Source organism: Xiphophorus hellerii, chromosome 6 (genome assembly GCF_003331165.1).
Source record: "Xiphophorus hellerii strain 12219 chromosome 6, Xiphophorus_hellerii-4.1, whole genome shotgun sequence".
NCBI classification, from domain to species: domain Eukaryota; kingdom Metazoa; phylum Chordata; class Actinopteri; order Cyprinodontiformes; family Poeciliidae; genus Xiphophorus; species Xiphophorus hellerii.
Window position 1 is genome coordinate 5878522 of NC_045677.1, and position 25807 is coordinate 5904328.

The 25807-nt window shown below is 41.2% G+C and overlaps 3 protein-coding genes and 1 long non-coding RNA gene across 5 annotated transcripts; 3 read left to right on the top strand and 1 right to left on the bottom strand.

Moving 5' to 3' along the window:
- The first annotated feature begins 14 nt into the window (after window positions 1-14).
- Window positions 15-7204, top strand: c8b (complement component 8, beta polypeptide). The gene is made up of 12 exons (XM_032564673.1): window positions 15-206; window positions 989-1136; window positions 2582-2729; window positions 3653-3794; window positions 3903-4035; window positions 4505-4702; window positions 4829-5069; window positions 5179-5307; window positions 5389-5552; window positions 5974-6127; window positions 6827-6898; window positions 7000-7204. The coding sequence occupies exons 1-12, from the start codon at window positions 124-126 to the stop codon at window positions 7152-7154; spliced, it is 1767 nt and encodes a 588-aa protein (XP_032420564.1). The 5' UTR covers window positions 15-123; the 3' UTR covers window positions 7155-7204.
- Window positions 7205-7458: 254 nt separating this feature from the next.
- On the bottom strand, window positions 7459-17159 carry c8a (complement component 8, alpha polypeptide). 2 transcript variants are annotated; one of them, XM_032564672.1, is made up of 12 exons: window positions 17155-17159; window positions 15759-15882; window positions 15565-15658; window positions 12868-13015; window positions 12629-12776; window positions 12363-12552; window positions 12095-12277; window positions 11032-11272; window positions 10808-10939; window positions 10266-10423; window positions 9962-10187; window positions 7459-7715 (listed from the first exon to the last, which is right to left on the bottom strand). In XM_032564672.1, the coding sequence occupies exons 2-12, from the start codon at window positions 15860-15862 to the stop codon at window positions 7564-7566; spliced, it is 1776 nt and encodes a 591-aa protein (XP_032420563.1). In that variant the 5' UTR covers window positions 15863-15882; window positions 17155-17159; the 3' UTR covers window positions 7459-7563. The 2 variants fall into 2 exon arrangements, with proteins under 2 accessions (XP_032420563.1, XP_032420562.1); XM_032564671.1 differs by lacking the exon at window positions 17155-17159 and having other exon boundaries at window positions 15759-15939.
- Window positions 17082-25666, top strand: LOC116721888 (uncharacterized). The gene is made up of 13 exons (XM_032565917.1): window positions 17082-17090; window positions 17873-18791; window positions 18874-19065; window positions 19156-19675; window positions 21546-21675; window positions 21759-21918; window positions 22050-22173; window positions 22291-22295; window positions 22555-22618; window positions 22730-22764; window positions 23423-23486; window positions 24661-25163; window positions 25309-25666. Exons 1-12 carry the CDS (start codon window positions 17082-17084, stop codon window positions 24794-24796), a joined length of 2358 nt encoding a protein of 785 aa, XP_032421808.1. The 3' UTR covers window positions 24797-25163; window positions 25309-25666.
- LOC116721165 (uncharacterized) lies at window positions 19765-20661 on the top strand. Its single transcript, XR_004339542.1, has 3 exons — window positions 19765-19873; window positions 19956-19981; window positions 20620-20661. It is a non-coding gene; the product is annotated as an uncharacterized LOC116721165 (long non-coding RNA).
- Window positions 25667-25807: the final 141 nt, after the last annotated feature.

Sequence of the window (25807 nt, forward strand, 5' to 3'; positions counted from 1 at the left end):
CTTGGTGGCTGAGTGTAATGGTGGCGGTGGGTTCATCTTGAGGCCAGTATTGATCAGCGCGTGTTTACACAGCGAGCTGAGCAGAGCTTTCCCCTCAGTCACAGCGGCTCATAACACACAATCATGTTTTCTGTGATGATGCAGCCGAGCAGATTCAGTTCCCACAGCTGCCTGCTCGCTCTGACTCTCAGCTTGGTGCTGCTAAGGTAGGAGACATTATTTCTGCTCATCTATAGCTTTCCATGACGCTTTGCTGTTATAAAACAAATTTCAGCTTTGTTTGTCATCCAAGGACAAATCATTTTAAAGGGGCAGTGTTATGTAAGATTGACTTTTGTGAGCTTTGTAGCGTGTTATAATGTTATTCCCTCATCAAAAAACACACCTGGAGTGTTGCCTTGACTCTTTCATCAATGTTTGAGAAATCCTTTAATCTCCATGGCAACCATTCAGTTGTGCAAAAAGCTTGGTGGGACTGAGCGCCATCTTTATGATGAAGCTTCTTCTCAGAGCGGGAGTTTTCAAGCGTTTGCCTCGCAGAGCGCAACTCCCCCCACCTCTCCCCTCCCACACACACACTCCAACACGCACACACTCAGCTCCTTCAGACTAGCCAGCAGCAATTAGCAAACACCTGGTGGATCAGTTCATCTGCTGAGCTCATTATAGGAGCTACTTCTAATTGCAACGCTGGTAAAATGTTGTTAAAGGGTTAGTAGAGGAGCCATGTTCTGATGACTTCCTGAAGGCGGAGTTTCCGAAAGAGCAGGAGCTTCTTAAAGAGACAGTGACCCAATTTCAAGGTGTTAAATTGCAAAGTGGCATTTCTTTTAAGTCATGTTTTATATATTCACTTGAAGGTAACATAGTTACTTGACTGTGCTGTAAAATGGCACTATTGCATAACGCTGCCCTGTCAGATAAAGACATTTGCTTTCAGGCTGCATTTTTGTTGGTTCTGATTTCTCGTCCCATGAACACGTCACAGTGAGTTTCCCCGAACAGCAGCAAGCGATGAGAACGCCAGTGTTCGTGAAACCCGTTCAGTGGGTAACCGGGTGGTAGTCCAGCCGGTGGACTGCGTTTTATCGGAGTGGAGCCGTTGGTCCCGCTGTGACACCTGCACAAAGAAGAAAGTAAGTACGATGACGAGGAGGCAAATACACAGTTTATAATTGTGCTTGAACAAATGTCGGACAGTAAATAAGATCTGAGTGAAGTTTCGTCTCCCTGCTTTCTTCAAATCGAACAAAATTGGTGTTTGTGTCGCAACAATTTGAATTTGCGCTGCTGTCATTTAGTATTTTCAGAAATCATCAAATGTCAACCAGACCCCCAACAGTCCTGCAAAAAGTTTTGTTGCACAAACCTAAAATTAAATAATTTATATCAATTTTGTTTGACTTTGTTCATGTGTGGGGGAGGCCAGGTTGATCTGTGGAAACGTTTTGTTTTTAATCTTAAAAATTATAACTGCACAAACAAAAAATGTTGCTGCACAGATGTAGTACAGCTGATTGACACCGTATTTTGCTTAATTTTGTAAAGGTGGGGTGTTTGGTTGACCTTTGAATGGTAGCGGCACAAATTACAAATTTTGCTGCACATACTAACACACATTTCAAACCACTAGCAAAACACAATTTTTGTTTCTTTTGTTGTGTGAAAAATATTTAAATAAATAATTCCTAGTTGAAGTTATTGACATAAAGGTTTCCTGAAGCTGGAGCTCCACAAGGGAAAGTTGGGAGTTTCTCATCTGTTTAAACCCTGATCCCAAAATCCAATATGGCTGCCAGGCATTTTAAACCTCTGATAATCTGGAAAATGAACAGCTTGAAATAGTCATGAAAACACTTTTAGCATTAATGCCAATGATGAGAGCTTGTCAGCTGTTGCCCGAAGTAAAAGTCGACTGAAATGTAAATCATTTTAGAAAGTTAGGTAGCTTATTAATTAGCTGCATCGCAGACATGAGACAAAGCTGTCCGTTTTTGTTTCTGCGCTTTTTTTTTCTTGCTTCTTTTTTTATTTAGCAAACTAAAACCAGTTAATGTTCAGCATAAAACAGCCATTTTTTTCCCCAAAAACTAGCAAAGTATAGTAAATATATGTTCAGGTAAGTCCAGATAGTAAAAGCTGAACTGCTTCCACTAAGAGCAGCTAATTAGTTTTCATAAAGACGCGCCGTCCACCTGGAGTCAGATTAGAGATGGGTAACTTTGTGGCAGAGAAACGGTCGACAGACAATTCTCTGGGGCTTTCAACATTTAAATATTTAAGAGCCAGTCAAGCGGCGGGCTGCGTTTGATCAGAGTGGAGCTCTGTGTGGACTGTAAAGAGCTCCGCCGCTGACAAAGGTCAGAGCTGATCCACTCCAGTCCTCCATCTCACCCACTTTACAAGAGAGGGGATTAATAAAGCTGACATGACAAAGTGAGAACAGCCCACGAATGTGATTTCACGCATTACGGCTCTCAGGAGGAGCTCCGGAGCCACAGGATGTTAGAGGATGTTGGCAGGACTCTGTCTCGGTTTGTGCTGACACTCGGCGTGTTTGTCTCCCTCCAACTACAACCAGTACCGCTATGCTAAACTGGAGCGGCCATCTCAGTTTGGAGGAGAGCCATGCTACCTTCATGGCACCCAGGAGGAACGCTGCGAGGTTCCAGCCCGCTACACCTGCGATAGCGTACCTCTGTGTGAGGGATTCCTCTGCACACAAACGGGTACGCCATACGTCTGTCTCCATTTCTGGTTCACTCTAGTACCCCTGTCTAAAATCCAGTGGAATTAAATGCTTTTAGAGTTCAGCAATTTTTTACAATAATTTTTTGTTAAATTCTTTCTAGTTAAATGTGTTCTGTAAAGTAAAGGAACTGCAGTAAAACTATTGTTTTAAATGATACATGGCAGAGGCTGAATAAAAACGCACTTTTTGTGATATTTTTCTTCCACTTCTCAGTTATTATGTACTTTGATTTGGTTTGGTAAAACACTCATAGAATATTTTAAAATTTATGTGTAGAACGTGACAAAATTTGACTTTTACAAGAAAGTTTAACACTAACAATTTCTTCTGGTAGGCTAATTTGATATTTCCATTTGCTAGCATGCTATGGCCATTCTTTCTTCATGTTTTACATTGATAACATATGAAACACTTTTTTCATCATTATCTGAGATTCAGTAGGCCTAATTTTAACCTCTGACAGGAACCCAAAGTGAAATCTTAGTTTCATCATGGCCAATAGAAGGCGCCGCTAGCTAAAAAGCTAGCTGTGCTAACCCTGAAGCTCAAATGATAAACATCTAATTACTTGAAGAATTCTTACGTCAATAACCTAATCTTTAATACAGATGTCAAACTTTTTCAGAGGAGAGAGTTTAACTAAATTATAATTTATTCAGAAAAATGAATTTTGCGGGACGCTTCATGTTTTCATAGTTAGCAGAAACGCTACGCAGAAAATGTGTGTATTAGCAGATTACTGAAAGTGTGCCTGACTTTACAACTGGACCAGCACTTCTAAAGATTCACCGCACTTTAATTTGTCATAAAAGTTGCCGACCATGTACACTAAAAGAAGAATGTAAAATATGACCCAGAAGCAGTGAAACTGTATCAGAGCGTCTCCTTTACTTCCCTCAGGTCGCTGTGTCCACAGAACCCTGCAGTGTAACGGAGAGGACGACTGTGGGGACATGTCCGACGAGGTCGGCTGCACGAAGACGTCCAAGCCCTGCAGGGTGGAGGCAGAAGAGTACTGGGGAATAGAAAATCTGGCCAAAGGGTGAATCACTCAAAGAGTCGATTACCAAAACATGCTGGGTTTCTTTTTCCTTCTGCTGCTGTTGTCAAACTTTACTTTCTGTATCAACAAAAATACGTTTTCTTTCAGAATAAACGTCCTGAACAGCCACCTGGAAGGCGTGGTGCTCGATAACAGATACTATGGAGGCGGCTGCCTGCCTCACTACATCCAGGATGTCCCGTTCAGGAAGCCTTTCAACTTGCAGCAGTACATGTTGCAGGTCAAAACGGCCGACTTCGGTCAAAGTCGTGTCAAAAATGGAACATGAGACACATCAATGTGTTTTATGCAATGGGAGCGCAAAGATCAGCAAATTTGTCCCTCCTGTTTTACTTACGTTTTTACATTTTCTTAAAATGGAAAATGTTGGGGGGGTTTTTTGTCTTTTAATAGCCATATTATTTTTGCTTTTCTTGCTTTTCTTTTAATGCTAATGGGAAATGAGGCTGCAAAAATAAAGTGGGCAAAATACAACATATTTTTGAAGAAAGAGTCACTCTGTAGTCCATTATAGAGGTCATGAGAGTAGATAAAATGTTGGTTTTTTTAAAGGAAACTCAATGCTCACCTCTAGAGGGATTTACACTCATTTTCCAAACTACAGTAGCCATTATTCCTCAATACCATTTGAACTGCTAACAATAACGGCAACATCTGTCCATCATCCCATAATATTCTTCTTCCTACAGACGAGAGGCTCGTACGATTTCACCCTGCAGTCGTTCGAGTCGTACTCTGACTACATGGATCACACTTTCAGGGAACGGATGACCCAAACCTCTTTCTCCATTGGCTTCAGCATTCCGGGCGTTTTCAGCTTTGGGTTCAATTACGACTCCTCCAAATACAGCAAGTCTGTCAGCAAGATTCGACGTGCCTCCGGAGTTGTACGTTTGTCCCTCTAGCAGATCTCTGAACAACCAGCTAACCTGCACCGTTGTGTTCTCGGAAACGTCACGTTCCCTCAAAGCCTTGGCGACTTTCACCGTTGCTCTCTGATCTCTGATCTCTAGACAAACAGCTTCATTCGAGCCAAAGCGGAGCTGGAGCTGGCCCAGTACATCCTGAAGTCCGACGGCTTGGTGCTTCACCCGGAGTTCCTGCAGCGCCTTCGCTCTCTGCCGCAGGCGTACGTTTATGGAGAGTACAGACAGATCTACAAGGACTACGGCACCCACTACATCACCGAGGCCGCCCTCGGAGGAGACTTCGAGCACACGACCATCCTGAACAAAGAGAAGCTAGAGAAGTCAGGTCTGGAGTGATTATGGCACCAGAATTCAAAATGCGTAGCCTGGCAAAATGGTTTAGATCTGATTTCCAAGCAGTTAAGAAGTAATCACACTCTGGTTTGTCACCCTAGACTATAATTTGGACCAGTACAAGTCTTGCCTGCAGATAGGTTTCAAGATTGGGGTGACCATTGAAGGAGTTCCTGTATCCTTGGGCCTTGGAGGTGGATCCTGTTCTGGACTTCTGAATGAAATGGGAGGTGGGAATACGTCTCGGATTGAATTTCTTACACCTAACACATGAGTTGTACCCTACAAAACGTTTCTCTGCTTGCTTTCAGAGGACACAAAGAACGGGGCGATGGTGGAGGACTTTGTTGCTGTCGTCCGGGGTGGAAACAGTGAATCCATCACTGCTTTGTTGTCTCAGAAGCTTCCCAGCGAACAGCTGATGAGGCTCTGGGGTGAAGGCGTCCGTTACAACCCGGACTTCATCCGCATGACAGTGAGCTCAGACTGTACACATAAAAGATTTATGTTTACTTATTTTCTTATGTGTGTTGCTCTCCAACATCAACCAGGTCAATAGATGTTTCGGTGTGTTTCGCTCCTCCATTATCTGAGGTGCTAATTAAGCTGAGAGCAACGAATCGGATCAGACAGCTTGATGCACGGCCAGCGTTGGCACGGTTACAAAGAGTTACAGTACAATAGAACTGATCAATGGCAATTTAGGGAGCAAACGCCTTAACAGTCCCAGTAAGTTAGTGTGCCAGAGAGAAATCGGCTGATTTATTTATTTATTTTTTTTGCTGTTCGAGACAGCTTTCTGCTGGCTCAGTGGAAAAATGTCTCATTTTCAGATCATTTGAGCCGTATAACAAGAAGCGCGTGATATGATTGAACATCACTATGTGTATCGTCAGACCAAGCCGCTGTACGAGCTGGTGACTTCCAGAGACTTCGTCCAGGCCGACAGTCTGAAGAGGAACTTGAAGAGAGCTCTGTCCGAGTACCTGGCTGAGACCAGCGCCTGTCGCTGTGCTCCCTGTCACAACAATGGAGTGGCTGTTCTAAAAGGTACATTGTTTCGGATTGTTCGTAAAGCCCTTTCTCGTTTTAACACAAACCTTAACTTGAGGAAGCTGTTTTCTTCAAGTAAAATTGTTGCTTTCTCAGTCTTTCTAAGGACTTCTGGTTCACTCTTCATATAATACGGCTTTGACCCCGTTCTGACCAGATTTTAACCATCAAGACACATGAACTCATATTTCACTCCTGAACACTGTGGCCTAAAGAGTTTTCTCAGCGACTGCAATGGGCTCAGGTCCTGCTGCTAAACCAAAAAATCTGATGGTCATCTTGAGGTGGGATGCAAAGACAGATATTTCAATAGACATTAATCAAGAAGTCAAAACACAAGAAAGTCTAGATGGGCCAGTCAAATTAAATCGAGAAACTTCAGTCAAGGTTTCAAGACGCGCCTTGATTGAAGAACTTGACTGTGTGGTTTGTAAGACCAGAATCCCAGGAGGTAGAGGCTTCTCTCAAGATGGCCAGCAGTCATCCAGAGGAGGTCACAGTCCGCTCTGTTTGCAACTGTAAAGGATTTCAGATTGTGTCCTGACTTGTCAAAACCTCCACTGACGGTGTAACCTTCTGTCGACCACAAATATGAATGTTAAAACTTGTGGTTCTCAACAATTAGAACTTGTTTAATGCGACATCTGAATTTCAATTCAATGGCAGCAAAAGTAATAACGTCTGCTTTCTCGACAGGCACAAGATGCGAGTGCGTGTGTCCTACCGGCTACACCGGACGGAGCTGCGAAATCACTTCCAGGCAAAAAGGTCGATGAAAACAAACGCTAGAAGTATTCTTCCTATACGCCACACATTTCATCCTTCAAAGCACCGAGACATGACAAAAAGGCGCGATTGTTTTATTGTAGTGTTGGGCATCGATGGTGGCTGGAGCTGTTGGGGAGCGTGGTCGTCGTGCAGCGGGGGTCAAATGACCCGGAGTCGACAGTGTAGCAACCCGGCACCAAGCAGCGGCGGCCTCCCGTGCAGAGGGCTGCAGCAGGAGTCCACCGAGTGCTTTTAAAGTCGCAGATGTTAAAGAAGAGAAAGGGAATAAAGTATCTACCAAACACGTTTGTTGACCTGGTGTTTTATTCAAATGAGTCGTCCTGTGAGAAAGTATTTAATTGAGGATGTTGAACCATGAGAGCGATATCGTCTGTTTTTCTTTTATTGCGGTACTTAACTAGGCCTGCCTTGGGCACTGACCTAGATTCAGCTGCTGTTACTCAGATTCATCCTTCGTGTAAGCAAAACACAACTTCCTTGCTGTTGCACGCAATAAAACCAACATTCTTGAAATGAATAGAGGCTCAAAGGTACGCAAAGTCGCCAAAGCTCATTTATTTTTTTTAATAACACAACAACGACAACTCGTTATCCCCTCGCTGTCCGTTTCTATGTGGAGGAGGGTGTGGGGGGAATTGCTCCTTTTAGCATCGACGATTCTGATTGGCTGAGCCCAGGCAGGTTGCCCCGCCCCCTTCAGGTGAAGGATTGTTGCAGACTCTTGTCCTACTTTTCGTCCCTGACGAGCAGGAAGACCATGACCCCCAGCAGGACCACGAGCCATCTGTCTTGGCATCTGTCAAGACAAAAAGAAATGGTTTCATTTTGCTTTACTTAAACGACTGTGGTATATTTTATAATATCAGTAAGACGAATCGTTGTTAATGAGCAACGAATGCTCCGCAAAGTCTCTGCACCTCTTTGGTCGAGACTGAAGGATCTCAAACACAAACAGGATGAACCGTGCTCATAAAACCTGGGGAAAAATATCCTGGGAGTTTGATGAGGTTTCTGTTTAAAACTCATAAATTACCAAAGGAAATATTTGCTGCACCTAATTTGAATTATTCAGAATTATTCAAAAGTCTTCAGCGGCCCCAGATGTGTTGTTTTCCATGTTTCGTAAAGTAATTTAACGTTTTTGTCGGAACGTTGCGATTTTTTTTTCTTCCTGATTCAAATGAAATGGGGGCCTCGTTTGTGAAAAAAGCGTGTGTGTTTTTTCCCACTATTAACAGGCTAATATGTGGGAGGGGGGGGAAGTCTAACAAATAAATGTAAGTTATTGATTTAAACAAACGGAATGATTCTGGAAATGGCCCTGTTCCAAAATAGGCCAAGTAAAATCTTCTGTGTCCATCACTGGACTGAAAATGTATAAAAAGCAACCAAAGTTTAAAGAAAACTTTAAAATATGTTCAGAAAGAACATTTGCTCAAGACCACTTAAAGCAATCAAAGCCAGGGATGACTCGGTTCTTCCGCAAAGAGACAAAGTGAGCAGGAAATTCTTTCTAATCTTGTCAGGAAATTAGATCTTTTCTTTGAGAAACGTTTTCAGCAGAACTGTAGGAAACTCTGTGGATAAAAAAAAATGATCTCTGAAGTTCTCCGGTCATTGACAGTTTGTTTATTTGGGATGAAATTAGGGTCATTACAACAATGAGCAACGTTTGTCATGTTTTCCTGTAAACAGGTCAGTGTACTGCCTACAACAGCAAAGATAAAAGTTGAGTTCTTCATTTAGCAAAACAGGAAAAGGCTCAAATGAATAAATAGCAAAAAAAAAAGGTATGGAGAAGGAATAACATGACTTTTAATAAGTGACCAGTAAGACCCAAACCGAGACCCTTTGTAATTAACTGTAGTCTACATCAGCAAGCAGGAATGCTGGGAAAAACTGAGTAGGATGAAAGTACTGGAAGCCTGTAGATATCTACGAGAAATATTTCTATGTTATTCCTCTGACTAAAGGTTGGAATCCAAATTCTTGCGAAACCCATTCAGTGTGTTTACATTCTGTCAGCTATAACGGGCTCTATTCCAACGAAGACATCAAGAACCAACTCCCTGAGCTTGTTTGGTGTCCCTCAGGAACACATGATGGGCCCCTTTGCTGTTTGCTCTGCCTCCCAAAGCGATATGAGGCATAACTGCTTATAAAGGCCAGCTTTGAAGAAATTAGTTCAGATACAAGTAGCAAAAAAGCACAACATGTTGCTCTCAATGTTGTTGTTTTTTTGTTTTTTTAAAGAACTGACAGCTACAAGTGTCATCGAAAATTTGAGACGTCGGGTAAGTTTGGTCCCAAATTCTGCCTCTAAAAAAAAAGAAAAATCCCTTTTATTGAAAAACTTGAGTGTTTTTGTAACTGGGGTGTTTCCATTAAGCAAATGTATTTTTCTAATTCCAATTCTAGCAATTTTATGATCAATACAAACGCAGCTTCTGTCTGCAGCTGCATGGTCGCATATGCACGGTCCATTGCAGTTTTGTGAAATACTGCAAAACTGCAATGGACCGCGCGCTGTTGTTTTGTTGTTGTTGTTTTTTTGCAACACCAATCATGTCTTAACGACCTGTTGTTACTACTGTCAGAAAAGAGGGGGGATGGTGGCGCTGCATGTTTTTAATTGACTTCTCGCGTGAACAAATGTATTCACGTGCGATTTTAATCGCTTTTCTTATTTAGCGCAATTGTGAATTTTTTATTTTTATTTTTTCACAATTCACACATTTTTTTTCACAAAAGTTTTGTGATTGGAACGCAGCTAATGTCCGGTTTTCAATACATCTGTAAAAGAAACAAACGAAGCACATTTGACCCAAAGCGTGAACTTTTTTTAAATTTTTTTTTAAGGGAATTCATTTAGTGGAAACAACTTTAGTGGAAACGTTGTTTGCTATAAATAGGGAAACACTTTCAAGAAATATACATTAATTAAACCTTCAAACCGAATATAAAGAATACCTGCTGTTCAGTCTGCTATTTCAACATTTAATAGCTGAAAATGTAAGTTTTGGTTTCACATCGCAGACTCACCTCTCCTGAGAGTCTCCTCGCAGGCCACGCCCCGGAAGCCCGACCTACAGATACAGCTACAGGAGGTGCCTGAGAGGACAGGAATCCCATTGTGCCTGCAGGGGGCGCACCGACAAGTGTCAAACTCCCGCAGATACTCCTCTATGGCCCTCTCCAGGTTTTCTATTCTGGCTCCTGCGTGGTCAGCTGCCGTGCTGAGGCGCACAGCCTCAAAGATCGGCAAAATCTGCAGTCAGGAATCGAAATCGGTGTGAAATGTTTGGCGGGGGAACGTAACGCCACCTTCTTCTGGATGTGTTGTTACCTCAAAGTCAGTCAGAGCTGGGCTGTATTTGAGAGAAGCCCCCCACTTTCTGTATGTTGCCTGGTCCCTGATGACCAGCAGTCCTGAGCCGGTCTCTGTGATTCCCCCTTTCACCAGTTTGATGATGTCCTCAACCACAGCGGACTCGGAGGAGTTCGCTGCAAAGAACAAAGCACAGTGATTTAAGGCTGTGACAAACAAGTCTGGCAAGATTTTGTGCAACAACCCAAAGTGTTACCAAGTATTTTTGGTCTGGTTTCTGGTGCAAATATCTTAGTACATTTGACAAAACTTAACTGGAAAGTAAATTTTCAGCAAGACAAGACATAGGAACTTGTTTTAAGTCAATTATTCTTTAGTACTGCTATAAAGGTACTAATTCTGTTGGCAGGTTATTTCAATATATGGAGTACTTGGTTTTGTGATTTAGTGTTTTTGCAGAGTTAAAAGTCAAAAGTGAATTAATAGTTAAAGATGCGTGTTAATGATACTTGAATTGAAAATAAAAAAAGGGCACACTCACCTGAAATACAATTTCTCACCTTTAAAATCCTCCTTGTTGGTTTCGCATTGACTTCCTTCAACCTTAACACCTAAATCTGAGGTTTCACTGAGTGAATAACTTATGCCGAGAGAGGCCCCGAAGCAGGACTGAAATCTTTTTGCGTCTATATCTGGAAGAGTTAGGAAAGAAGATGAAACATTTTACTTGAAGTACTTAATTTCCACAAGAGCTCCTAATTTAAACCAACCAATGTTTGATTACTTGACTTGGCCATAGCCGTTTTATTTAGGACGGCGACGTATTCCAGAGATCCCCCCATGGCTCCCTCTGTGACGTAGTGGGTACCGAAGGTGTTCAGGAAGCGGGAGTAAACGCCAAAGTCGTACTGTTCGGGAAGCTCCATGAGGGCGATGTAGAAATCTTCGTGAAGCATCAGCTGGTTGCTTCGCATTTTGAAGTGGGCGGTTTGCACTTTGGACCAAACCCTAATGAAGCTAAAGTCCTGGACACAGAGCAGAAAAGCCTGACCTGAACGCTTCACGAGGCGTAAAAGTAGTGTATTGTTTTCTGAAGCAAACCAAGCGAGTACCGAACACCACAAGCAGTTTGCATATTTTGTGTGTGTGTGTGTGTGTGTGTGGAACGGTACTCCAAATTATTCACAGATTTTTCTCTAAAATATTCAAAAGAAAATGTAGCTTGACATGCTGAAATATCCTCGTACAACGAGACTGTAGATGTTAGCTTATACAGCAGTGCTAATATGTTTCGCACTGTGCATATTAAGGCACATTAGGTGTTTGTGTTATTAAAATAGGGAGTTTTAGAGTGGGTCCCAAGTATCTTAGCTATTTGCTGTGGCTTGTAGTCCCTAATCCTCTTTATTCATGGGCTGGAAACTACAACTTCCTTCTAATAGTCGGGATCCACTCTAATTTTCCTTCCTGCCACATTAACTACCAAGAAGATACAGTAGATTATGTGGTTGTGATGTGAGAAAATGTGGAAAAATCCAAGGGGTTGTAAATACTTTCGCAAGACGCTGTATCCTCTACAAACTGTGCATACTTTGTTTCAGCTGATCATGGTTTACACCAGTTAAATAAAGTTAAATTATTTGGGTGCTTAAATGTTGCTGACTGTATAGGTTTAAAAAGCAAGAGGTAATTTTCAGATTGTCATATTACTTTTCTTCCGTTTCATTTAAGGGACATAAACGCAACACAATATTTGATGTCACACAAGAGGGCTTTTTTTTTTTTTAAATTATGCTGATTGAAGCAGTCAGCATAGTCTTTACATTGATTGTTTTTTTAGAATATACCTGGCTTTGATATTTTGTGAGGTTGTTGAGAAACTCGGATTCTGCATTTCCTTTCACTCCAACGTTCACAAAAGAGATCCCAACAGAGACGCCGAAATTGGAGGACGACATGGACTGCCTCGCTTCCAGCAGCCTTTGCATATCTTCAAAATATTCATCGGAACCCTTCGAGGTGGCTTCAGCCTGTAACGGGTTCACCTTTAGTTAAATCCATGGTTTCTCTGGAAATCACCAATCTCTACTTTACATAAAGAGCCACCGTACCTACCACAAAACTGTACGTGTGGTAATTGTAAGGCTTTCGGTAGTTCTTTTCGTCTTCATTGTACTGTAGGCTCTCACAGAACGCATCATACGTCAGTTTACTCCATTCCCCATTGTAGACATATTCACACTTTCCTCCAAAGTACTTGGGGTCAAGCACTTGATCCATAAAGTCTCCAGTTAGGAGGTTGTAGCTTTGAAAAAGAAAGCAGAAGTATTTTGTTTCCAAACAAGGTAAGTTCATATCTGTGAAAAGCATCCAGGACTTACCCCTGCGTGCTACGTTCAGCCCCAGGAATTGGGATCAAGGTTGAGCACTTGTCCTCTCTCTGGTCGATGCGATCGCATTCTTCTTCGTCAGAGAAATCGTCACAGTCCGGTTCCCCGTTACAGCGAAGGGACTGGCTTATGCAGCGTCCTGGAAAGATGGACAAAAGTTCAGAAACACACAAACCTCCCTTGACTTTAAAAAAGCAAGTAATCCTAAAAGACCTTTTGGCGGGACTTGCCTGTTTCTTTGCAGGTGAAACTCTCCCCGCAGTAATCCTTGACCAAGCACTGGGTGGTCGCTGTTGGACACGCCAGCCGGTCCCACAACGTCCCAACACAGTCTGTCCCACCAAACTGTGCAGGTTTCTCCAAGTGTCGAAAACGTAACTAAGACAAAGTAAACAAGCTTGTTAAGGGTGTGGCAATGACACAGACATAAAGTGTGTGACCCAAAGATGAAGGCCTTAGTCCTTCATCTTTGGCCATCAGAGGTTTGAGTCCTAGCCTAATGACCTTTGATGCATGTCTTTCCCCACTATCATAACACAGTTTCTTGTCTGAGAACTATCAACTAAAGGCCAGTAAGGTTGACTTTAAAACTAAATGTTATATATATATATATATATATATATATCACAAATATATTCCGTTACATTACAGGCGGGAGTTATAGAAGTCAAGCGTTTTACGATTGTATTGGAAACTGCTGGCAATACTTTGTACAATCCTTTTGCCCAGTATTTCTAGCAGAGACAATTTTGACAATTGCCTATTCTTTATTCCCTTTAGATTTCCTAGCCATAATTCCTCCTTTAGCCTCTCTCCTCTTCAGCTCTTCACACAGGTTTTCTATTGTGTTTAACCTCTGAGGACTTAAATGACCAAGGAGTAAGTGAGATTTTGTGTCATTTAAACTATCTAGCTGTCCTTACAGGGTCACACCTAAGGACAGCTTAGTGAGACCAATTGATCCAATTGTAGAATACCAAGAAAGAATGCATGCATACACAGGGAAAATAAGCAAAGTCCATGCAGTATAGTTCCAGGTGGTTAGTCGAACCCATGACCTTCTTTCTGCAAGGCAACAGTGCTGCCTATTTCCATGTCAATTTAGCCATAATATTTTGGACCCTGATCCTGCTGAAAGACCAGCCTCTTATTCTTTAACCAACTTCCCAGAGACTTTGGAAGAGAGTCAGTCCCACAGCATCACAGCTCCTCCACCATACTCATTTCACACCAACTTAGGGATTCTGTTGCTACTTAGTCTCATCTGAACAAAGCACACAGTTCTAATTTAGCAAACTACACATTTACAATTACAGAACAAAAAGGTATTTTCCTCACATCCTACACAACCAGTTGGGATGTGGATGGTAACTAATGGTTGCTGCAGAGACGTGGTGACCCCAAGATGCTGCAGTTCTCCAACAGTGAAGTTTAGAGGGTTATCTTCCCGCTCACTGTGCATGGAGGCAAACATATCAGGCTTCGTTTAGCAGAGTGGTCAGGGGCTCAAAAAATGGGCCTCTGTGTTACAGTATATCCTACTGTACCCCAAAGAAACAGAAGGTTGTGGGTTAATAATTAGACCAAAGAAATAATGCTTTGGTTACATTGATTTCAGGGAAATTATTACAATATCAGTGACTTAAAACAATATGTTTTTACAAATAATGTATATTCCCACAAAAGAAATGACCTGAAAATGAAGGTGAGAGGCTATAGAAGATTATATTAAACAGCCTTATTAAATCTGCAGAGGCACATCTGAACTCGTCCGTATTATAAACCTGGTAAAAAAAAAAAACACTCAAAATGAGCCTTTTTCATGAGGCATCCAATCACTGAACAGATGCTTAGAGCAGATAAATGTGTGGATGAGCCAAAACTTTCTCCAGCTGAACAGAAACAAAACTGAAGTTATTATTTTTGGACCTAAAGAGGAAGGTTTTGGAGTCAATGCACAGCTTCAGTTATTACAACTGAAAACCAGCGATCAGGCCCGAAACCTGGGAGTAGTGATGGACTCTGACCTGAACCTCCAGAGCCACATAAAGACAGTTACAAAGTCGGCCTTCTATCACCTGAAGAACATTTCCAGGATTAAAGGACTAATGTCTCAGCCAGATCTAGACAAACTCATCCATGCGTTCATCTTCAGTCGTATTGATTATTGCAACAGCGTCTTCACAGGTCTGTCCAACAAATCAATCAAACAGCTGCAGCTGATCCAGAATGCTGCTGCTCGCGTTCTCACTAAAACCAGGAAGATAGAGCACATAACACCAGTTTTAAAGTCCCTCCACTGGCTCCCTGTAGCTCAAAGAATAGACTTTAAAATACTGTTGTTAGTTTACAAATCACTGAACAGCTCAGCACCACAATACATTAAAGATCTGCTGTTGTTGTATCAACCTTCCAGACCTCTCGGGTCTTCTGGTTCTGGTTCTGCTCTGCATCCCCAGAACCAGAACCAAACGAGGAGAAGCAGCTTTCAGCATCTATGCACCACAAATCTGGAACAAACTTCCAGAAAACTGTAAAACAGCTGAAACACTGACTTCTTTTAAATCTCAACTAAAAACCCACCTGTTTAGGATTGTATTTGAAACGTAATCAATTACAAATTTATTGATGGAACTTCACTTAATGCCGTGTTTTGATTATTGATTCTATGTTGCATTGTGTTTCTGTGTTTGTAATGATGTAAAGCACTTTGAAATGTCTTGCTGCTGAAATGTGCTATACAAATAAAATGTGATTGATTGATTGATAAGCAGTTATATTTACTACAGAACCCAGCTACCTTTAGTGGTGGATAGTTGACCCAGTCCTTCCTTCAGTGACCCCTCTAGTTCCCTCAAAACATTGATGTTTTGAGGGAACAAATGGAGGTTTTAGTTTTTTTATTTTACAGAGAAAAACGTCTTCACCGTCTTATCTGTGCAGGAGTCGCACCGTGTCCAAGACGACCACCTCCCCACTCTACAGTCGATGGGCGCCGGACTGTTTGCAGCTCTGGCCCTCCTGAGCACCATAACATGACATTTGTTTTTGTCACATAATAAGCCCAGCGTGGGATTTATTAAACTGATTGTTCGAACTGATGTAGTGAAAAATACTGCACCTGGTCTGAGAAGTTGTCCATGGCCTCCTGGTCGCGTTCGCAGTTGGGTTAATAAGCAGATGCAGAGCACATAAAGCCACAACCACATGACTAAATGTCCCCATTTTGAAAACGATCACGGAAGCTTCAACATATCATATCACAAAGTGGATGTTGTGGTCCTAGGAGGACTTCTACCGTTGCTGTCTGCACCAACAGAAAGTGAATGATTGATCAAGAGTAAACAGAAGCTCTTACAAAAATGGGGAAAGTTTTTTTTTTGTTTTAATGACCTATGACCCCTGTTCTGGTCACTGCAAAAGATACATCACAAACGCTCCGTCCTCAGACAAAGGGCCAGCACCTCTTTATGTCTTTCCTCATTTAGCTTCTTCAGTTTGGTTTTCCTCCTTTAACGAGCTCATTCACATGTACATTACTGACACACTAAAGAATTGGATAAGAACTCATTTTATGGTTATAGATTAAGTTTGATTTTATAGATTGAAATTTGAGTATTAACCAATTTTAAAATGTAAACCATAATAGTTTCCTCTCCCTTTGTGGCAGGGAACTTTTACAGTGTTTCTGTGTTTTCTTCTGTGACATTTTTCCAGACTGTTCATCAACATGAAAACTTACTTTAATCAAAACAGATTCAGTTCCTGTAAAACAGAGCATACGTTTGTTGTAATGAATGCTCAACTGTGAATACTGTCTGACACCAGACATAGGTTTCTATAGAAGTTTAGTACAACTCTGCAATGAATTGTAGGTGATATATTTTTAAAGTAATGTTTCAATAATATTTAAATACAATGTGCAAAAGATCAACCAGATACATTTTTTTCTCCATATTTAGTTCTCTGTCTAAATTTAATTAGAATTTGTTTCATTCTCAGTATTATCATTTACACAATATGTTACGTTTTTCTTTATGACGTGTCGTTAGTTTTTTTTTTTTTTTTTTTTTTTTTTGCAGAGTAAATAGCTTTTTACGTTCTCTATTCACTTGTGTTGCCAAGGAAACTTCTTATATTCATTGCCATTTAAGTGAACGCCGATTTTTTAAAAAAAACAACAACAAACAAACAAAAACAAACTAAGAAACAGATGCTTTTGGTTAGCGTTTTTTGCTGACCGCCTAAAACAAAAGAAGAAGAAGAAGAATGAGCTTCTGATTGGCTCATTCGGTGACGCCCGGAACGCACGCGCTCTACGCAGGTGTGTCGGCGGCGGTTGTTTGAAGTGGTTTGTTTTAGCACCTTGAAGCTGTTCGCTGCATTGAAGTTACGAGGAGTTTTCAGAAGATTAGCCGGACGGTGATGAATAAAACTTGCGACAATGGAGGAGGTAAAAACCGAAAGCTGTCAGAGCATTGTTAATCTCAGGTTCTGCTCTGTAAGATGGAAATTACAGCGTCCTGTAAATGCATACACTTGTCTTTGTACTGATGTCTGTGTGACGTACTTTCTAGATTTTTGTTCAATAGTATAAAATAATGTAGCTTTGTAAAAAAAATTCTGGCCTTCAAAGGGTTCAAATAATGAAAATGTAATTATATACGCTACAGTCTACGGCACAGTTGCTGAAAAAGAATGCATTTTAGGGCTTAATAATAAAAATATTGACACGGAAAATTAAATATTTTTACAACATATTTTAAGAAACTAACTGAATCTCAGTCTGATTTTTTTTAAATTTTATTTTAATATGGCAGAAAGTAATTATAATGAATGTCAATCAACGTTTCTGTCAGACATTGACAATAATGTATTTTTTTATTCAATACGAAAAAAAAGGAAATATGCGGGGCTTTACGGGGTTATACTGCTAAAGCATGAATATTATCTTATAGGTATATTTCTGAAACAATTTTAACAGAATAACATTTTGGTGGAAAATATAACTCTGTTCTAATTTTAAATCTGCTACTGTCAAAACTGATTCTTGGCAGAGACAAATGCGTTCACATTTTAAAAGACCTTTTGATAGTAAGCTACAGCCTGGATGGTTAATGGTTTATTCATTAAAGAATGAACCAAACTGAAGTAAATTCAAAATAATTGTCTTCTTTCCCAAATATTCTTTTTAAATTTGTTAAATTATTTTATTTTATTTTTTTTTGTATCCAGGAAGGATCAATTAACTTCAAAGCTCTGAAGGCTAAATTTCAGGAGGAGGGTCTCCTGGCTCATTCAAAAATCAGTCGACCAGCTGTTGCTGAAAAACCCAAACTCCTTCAACCTTTTCTAGGACACTGCAGCTCCGTGGCCAGTTGTATCGCCCACACCCCTGAAGTTCCCCGTGTCTTCTTCAGAGATGGGGTTCAGTCATCTGGAGGCAAACGCCCGATTTCCTTTCCCCCTCGCTCTAAGCAGACCTCTCCCTCATTTCAGCTTGCAAATGGAGATGGCTCAGCAAAGCATCCCCTCAAAGACTGGCACATGCCTTTGGTGCTCCCTGTGCCCCCTGTGAAAGTAGATGCACCAACTGGAAAGGAGCAAAAACTGGAGGCAGAGACCAGGAAAGAAGTCTTCTCACATACTAAGATAAAGAAGAAGGGGTTGTTGCTTCCTTTCAAATCAGTCAAGGCATCAAAAAACTTTGCTGGTAATGGCGAGGAGCTCACATACGGTGATTTACCCAATAGGCCTGGTGACGCTCCCAGTGATTTCTCTTCCATGGACAAACAAGGCTCAGAGGAACGACCTTCCCTTCACAGTGACCAGTTGACCTCTGAGCACGCCGTCTCCAGTCCTGAATTCGTAGTCTCCCCTCCTTCACCAGAAACATGTCCAGACTCTGACAACAGGATTCTGAGCACTTTGGAGAAGGCCAAGAAGAAACTCTCACGTCGACAGATTGCAATTCCGCCTAAAACCAAAGGCTTGCGTTCACCTGACTACAGCTGCATAGAGAAGACCTTCCGTTTGTCTCCAAAGAACCCTGACCGCCTTGGTTCAGATGTCCTCGTACCTCCATCCTCAAGCCTTCCACACTTGGCCTGTATTTCTGCTCGGCCTTTCTGCAAAGCCAACAACTCTGCACGCAGTAGGTTACCTACATCAAATATTACCTTTTCAAGTAATTATTAGTCATTTGGATAACAATTGTTTCCTTTTTTCTACCAAAGAGCCATCTTTTGATAAGCACCTTATGTTGGAGAAAGCCAGCCAGCTACCGGTGAGGACTAGTGAACCTTATTCACCCCGGAGACCCTTAAAGAAGCTGCTACCTGAGTTGTGGACTCTTGGACCAGTTCCAGTAAAGCCCCCTAGACCTTCAACAGTTGATCTTAGCTCTTACCATGCAGTCCTAGCAAAAGGTAAAGGTAACAGCAGCTTTTGCTCAATCGTCAGTAGAGATTACAGGGGTTGTCTTTCCACTAAATTTACCTTTGGTTTCCTTTTTGTAGAAACATTACCTGGTTGGTGCCAAACACCCAAAAAGGAGGCAGTGTCTGTCCTTGATGTTCCAGATTTTCCAGACTTTGAGACTTCAGAGTTGGAAAAGGCAGAGGCTGAACCTGTTGACATTGCAGCATTAGAAATGGAAGCTGTAGACATAGTTGTTGGTAATCCTGCAACACCAGCCGTATCGGAGGCCACCGATTACGGGGGTTCGGATTCTGCCTTGGCAGTTTGTGAACCTAGAGAGTCAAATAGGATCCATATAGTCCAAGATCTAAACCTTGGCACCTCACACATAATACCCCTTGATCCAGCAAGCTTTCCCGAACCAATAAACCCGTTGGAGTTCCCACAGCTGCCGCTACCAGAGCGGCGGTCCTACAGTGAAGACGCTGCTGTAGATTCTTTTCTCAATTCTCGCTCCGATGAGATCTATGTAGGGGCTACTGAGAAACTGACTGTCCCAGAGGAAACTGAGTTTTTGGGCCAGCCAACACCAAACCACAAGACTCAAACGCAACCAAGGTGGGTTTGGTGGCAACAGCTGGCTAATGTGTCTGTTCAGCTGTTAGATTTCTACTCCTGAATCTGGATCATTTCCGTTTTCTAGAGAACATCATCAGAGCTGCTACTACGAAACCTGCGATAATGTTTATGAAGATGTGGAGATCAACAAACACCTGTCAAGCCATATGTCAACCAAGCAAAAAAGCAGATTACGAAGTACAGTTTGATATTTGTTTTCTCATTTAAATGAGAATCGTTGGAAAGGTTCATCTTAATTTAACATTCTTATTTCCTCCAGATCCATATGCAGACAGCCAGTTAAGGGTAAGTGCATTTAATGTTTTATTAAGTGCGGGGTAAAATATTTCTATGTAGAAATGCAATTGAATAAATATCATTTACATATAAAATGTCTTGTAAAAAATTTATGGAAAAAATATTTTTCCCTCCAATAAATGTTTTAAACAATACAAATCTGTGGTGTTGTTCAGGATGGTTGTCCTACTTAAAGGCAACGAGCCCCATCTCAGTTTGAATGCTTTTGTAGACTCTAATAAGTTTTCTCCCTAAATTACCCTAAGTTGTAAATATATTGCAAAAATATGCCATATTCAAATCCCAAAGGAGTATTGAGAGTCCTATAAATGTTTATTGATATATTCCAATTGTAATGAACTTGCATTTTTCATGCTAATGTAATGTTTAGCCGGTTGAACGGTCTCTCGACAGCAGGTGGTCACATCGGACACAAATCACTTTGTCCAATTAGTGGAAAGAAGAAAATAGGCAAACATTAGTATCTGATTAAAACAGTATAACTACATGTGCAGGCACAACTTATTTTTATTTGGATCATTTTCTCCTTCCTCTTTATTTGTGGTGCTCTGTTGTACGAAACCCAATGAAATCCATTGAACACGAGAAACGGTTGTATGTATGCTAAACTGTGTGCTCATTTCTAGAAGGGGGAAGCGTGTCTTCACAAACGACCACGGCATCCATGGTATGTGTTTCCAAACATTCACATAGTCCATTTGCTTCCTTTTTGTATCTTTGACATAAATTCCAATTAATGATCTCTACAAAAAACTCAAACTCTCGTCACCGCCGGGATTATTTTTGCTATTTTTTTCCTACTGTTCAATAAGTGTACCAAAACATAGAAAATGTGATTTAATCCAGGTTCTGTTTGCAGTAATAAATAGTTCTTATTTTCACTTTTATCATGATCACTTAGTATCATAAAATACCATGACAAAACTTTAAGTCCATGTCGCCCACCCCTATTCGCTGATCCAGCAGAGATCACTCTGCAGGTGTTGCACCAGAACAGGAAATATATATTTTTGTAATCCACCACATAATAAACGTATTTGACATGTTTGTGCTACGATCAGGAAAACGTCCTGGTTATACAATGCAAAAACAAAATCTTACGTATTCTTGGTCTAGTTTCTAGTGCGAATATCTTGGTACACTTGAAATGAGACAAAGCTACCGTACAGGTAACTTTTCAGGAACATATATGGGAGCTTGTTTCAGTCAATAATTTCTTAGTACTAATGAAAAAGTTATAGTTCCATTGGCATTTCGCATATGGCACATTATATCACATATAACTTTGGAAAGATGTCTTGTTATAAGTGAAATATTCTGCCAGTGGAACAATTACATTTTCATCAATATTAAGGAACTATTGGCTTAAAACAAGTTCCTATTTCTTTCTGAAAAGTTACTTGTAAGGTAATTTTGTTCTATTTCAAGTGTACTAATTTATTTGCACCGGAAACTGGACCAAAAATACTGAGGATTTTTTTTGTTTTTCCATTGTACGTCTCGTACCCTCCATGTTGTTTGTAGTAAGTTGAACAGTCTAATCTTTCTGTAGGCAGTGCACAAGCCCCTACACTGCTGACCACAAAGAACAGAGGAAGAGAGAGAAGCAGCGACTTGAAAAGGAGAGAAAAGAGCAGAAAGAGAGGGAGAAGAAGGAAAATGAAATGAAAAAAAAGTTCAAAGTGAGCAATACAATTCAGACAAATCTGAACTCTATCTTGCTTGTTTAAAAATCAACGATTGACCTCCTTCGCTGACTCCGTAGGTGACTGGGGAGGAAGAGCCGATGTACCACGCCAAGGTCATGGTGGCCAGCAAGGTCCGCAAGAACGACCTGCCTGTGAGGAACGGCGACACGGTCAGCATCATCCGGACTACCAACTGCCCCAAAGGCAAATGGCTGGCCAGGGACACCAACCTCAAGTGTAGGTTTAATTAGAACAAATAACTAAGATTAAACGTGATTCTTTTCTTTTTTTTTTTTGTTTTTGGTTGTTTCTTTTTCTTTTTTAGCTTAATGCTGTTCTCAGTCTCTGTTGTCCCCTCTCTGTCGTAGACGGCTATATCTCTGTGATGAATGTCGAGTTAAACATCAAGGACATGCTGGAACTCGGCAAAAAGGCTCAAGCGGCTGGACGGGGAGCCTACGTCGAGCCGGACACCATCAGTATTGGGAGCCGGTACTTGGAAAAAAAGACAACTGGATTTCTTTATTTTGTTTTATAAGATCAAAGCTCCACGCATGCAATGATAAATCCTGACACATTTCTCCCCTCTCTCCCCCTGTCTTTTCCCAGATCCTGTAAGTATCCACAGCCCTCCGGCCCGTTGCTTACATTTCAATCACTCATTGTGCCAGAACGCGCTGAACGGTACAGAAAATGTTTGCTCTCGTTGATTGACGAAGCACCACGTCAGTCGCCATATTCGCCATTTGCTTCAAAGCTGTGTTTTTTTTGTTGTTGTTTTGTTTTGCTTTTTTTTTACTGGGGGTGAGGCTGCTGAACGTCTCTCACCAGCATGCATGCTGGTCTTAATCACAGCAGTTTGTTTTTCCACAGTCACAGATGACAGCGAAGAGTGGGCCTGTGAGGATGAAACTCTTTCGCCGTCCTATGAAAGCCAGTATGACCATCGTTGTCCTCATTAGGGCTGAAAGTGCCCTGATGACGCAATATCCTAGCAAATTGAAAGTATTTTATTGTTCATTCCTCTCTCTTTGTTTCTGTGCCGTAGTGTTGCTCAGCAGACCGTTTCAGAGCCAGAAATGTGTAAGTATATGAAGTATGTAAGTGCTGGGGGAAAAACCCAACCAAAAATCCAGTGTGTCACTTGAGAGGGAAGAGGGCCGTCTCTGTTTGGTTGGTGTTGCGTGTGGACATATAGCAGACTGCTTCTTACTGCGCTCTACAATTCTCAAAACTTTGTTGATATTCCGCTAATGTCAAGAAACCCACTTTTTTTTTTGCAATTTCTGTGTTTTCTATAAAATAAGGAACACAATTAAAAATCACTCTTGAGCATGCTTGTTCCCTCATCCTCCTACCACTTCCTGTTTTCTTTCTTTTCTTCTAGTAGTAACATCTGGTTGTTGATCATGTGACTCATGTGATGCAGAAAAAGTGTTTCCATTGGCGTTCTGTGAAATGCACTAACTTCATTATGGCCTAAAAAACCCTCATCCTAGCGCAAAAAATGTTTTTATCCAAAAACGGGAGTTTGTTCAAAATTGGCGTGTTTTCATTAAGCAAATTTATTTTCTTAAATCTAATCTTACAGTTTTATGGTCGATGGAAACCCAGCTTGACATGCCTTTTAACGTGCCGTTTCACCACACCGTGTCTGCCACTCCTGCTGTTTTTGCATGGCTAAGCTAATTCCTCTTAGCTCCTTGTCATACCTTTGTCCTTCATGTGCTCATTTTGTCAGCTTGCGTTCATGTGGATGCCCAGCATACACTCAGTGACGGCAACCTGGAAGACCAACACACACAGTAAGCCCCAAACACACACTGTCACAGCAGAGAAAACAGTTTTATGCCAACGTAAGAATTAACAATTGTGGGTTAGCGGTGATGAGCTAATGCAATGCCTTTAAACGTATTAATAGGCAACTCTTGAGTGTGTTTTACTGTGAAAGACTAAGAAGTAGTGCGTAAATCTGAAGTAAGATCAAGAAAAACAATTTGCAAAAAACACATGAATTTGGTCCAATATGTCAGGGTGAGTTACAGAAGTCTCCTAATAGAAAGATTAACTTAATGTATTGACTCTTTGCATAAATTGAATACTAGAACATTAGCTTGAACAAACAAATTTGCACCTGCTGGATAAAATTAGTCCGAAGGATCACCACATTTGATTGTGTCTAGGACTGCAACTATCGATTATTTTAGTAAACAATTATTCTGATGATTAATCAGATTTTTTAAAATGGGCACATTCTGCAGATTTTTCATTTAACCCCTTGCACTTATTTTTATACAGCATTAGAAATACCTTAAGAGATGCAAACAAACAAGTAATTCAGTTCCTTTTTCAAATAAGATAATAAACATAATATCGTCTAAAATGCAACATGTTGGCCTTCAATGAATGCTTGATCATTTGTAGCAGAGGATGCATCCGCAGCTGTGAAAATGCCTCCAACATCACTATAGTTTTGGCTTGTTTACTGCTCTGAGTAGTTTTATTTAAGCAAATTGTCTCCAGTTAATGATTAATCGATCACTTAATTAGTTGGCAATTATTTTAAATAATTGATTCATCCTGATTATGCCAATTAATTGTTTCAATCCTAGTTGTATTGAGTGCAAATATCTCTCCTACACTTGTGGCAGTTCTTGAAATGGGCTGCATGGGCAGTTGTCCAGGGCGGCATTAGAAAGGGAGGCAGGACACCCAAGAAGTAAAAAAAAAATAAATCTATATCTTATTTGTCTGCTGTGCCTTGAACAAGTTTACAGTGAAGTAAGTTTCCCATTTTTGTTGGTGAGTAGGGAGGGATTAGTTAGCCTGCTTTCTGCTGGAAAGGAACTCACATAATTACTTGAGTATTAATTGGTTGGGGGGGGGAGAAGGAACTTGCCCAGGGCCCCATTCCGGCAAGAACCACCACTGCCCTGTTGGTCAGTAAAATGTGAGTCAGAAATGTCACCTGCTTTACAGAACCAGACACGAGGCTCTGCAGAAACTAGCCCTCTTGGTCCAACACGGCGACGGAGGAGCGACTCTTACCAAGTACAGTTTTCTGCCGCCGCCTCTCTGCCAACGCTTCCCACTGTCCCCCGCCTCGTTCTGCTAATAACTTTTTGCTTATCCTGTTTGTCTCGTTCAAAGTGCTGACACGTCAAGTGAGTCGACAGTTTAATATTGTTTCTCCGCTGACGTCACCGCTCCCCTCTCACTGATAACGGTGAAGCTAAAACAAGGGCACTCACGCACACATCACCTCGGGGCCTCTGCGGTCTAAACACAACTCGGAGACTTTTTTAATTTTTTTTTTACGTGTGATGGAAAACAGCTCAACAGGGAGCGTTTTATCTCCCGTGACTTGTAGACGAGAGGGTGTTGCGTGTTTTACAGACCTACAGTTCAAAGTTGGTGTGACTGGCGTATCATTCTTGTCTTTATCTAGGTTCCCTGTGTGCGGTTGAGGAGCCTCCGTATCCGTAAGTGTTGCTTCCGTCTAATCAGAAGGAGAAACTGGAATCTCCTTGATCCTTGTTTATAGTACTGAAGCACTCAGGATTTGTTTTTTCCCCCCCCCAACCTGTACTTAAAGCATCTTTCTTTGTTTTTAACTTTTTGTGACAGCGAACAGGAGATTGACTTCACAGAGATGGAGCTGCTTCCCCCTCCTCCTCTATATGCCGACACCCTCTGATCAAGATGGCTGTAGTGTGCACCAATCGGGGAAACAATTTGTTTGATTTATCTTTACTAGAGCTACAATTTCACAATGGTTTGAACACTTTTACTTTCTTTACATGCACTCTCAAAAGTTGACGCCGACGCACACAGTTGATGATTGCACTGGATTTGGGCGGAAATAAACGGTTGTTTGCGGTTGCTTGACGTTCCGACAGTGGTTAATGAGATTGTTCTGTTTTAAGTTTTTTTTTTTTTCTTTCTTTCCATGTTGCACAAAATAAATCCCATTGATTCTTCTGAATCGCACTCCTTACATTCCCCGTTGAGCCGACTCATTTTGAAACCGTTTAACGGAGGGGGATTTAAGAACGAAAAAGAAAAAAAAAAAATTCCCATTCATGACTTATTCAAAGTGTGGAGAAACTAAACAAATACAGACGCC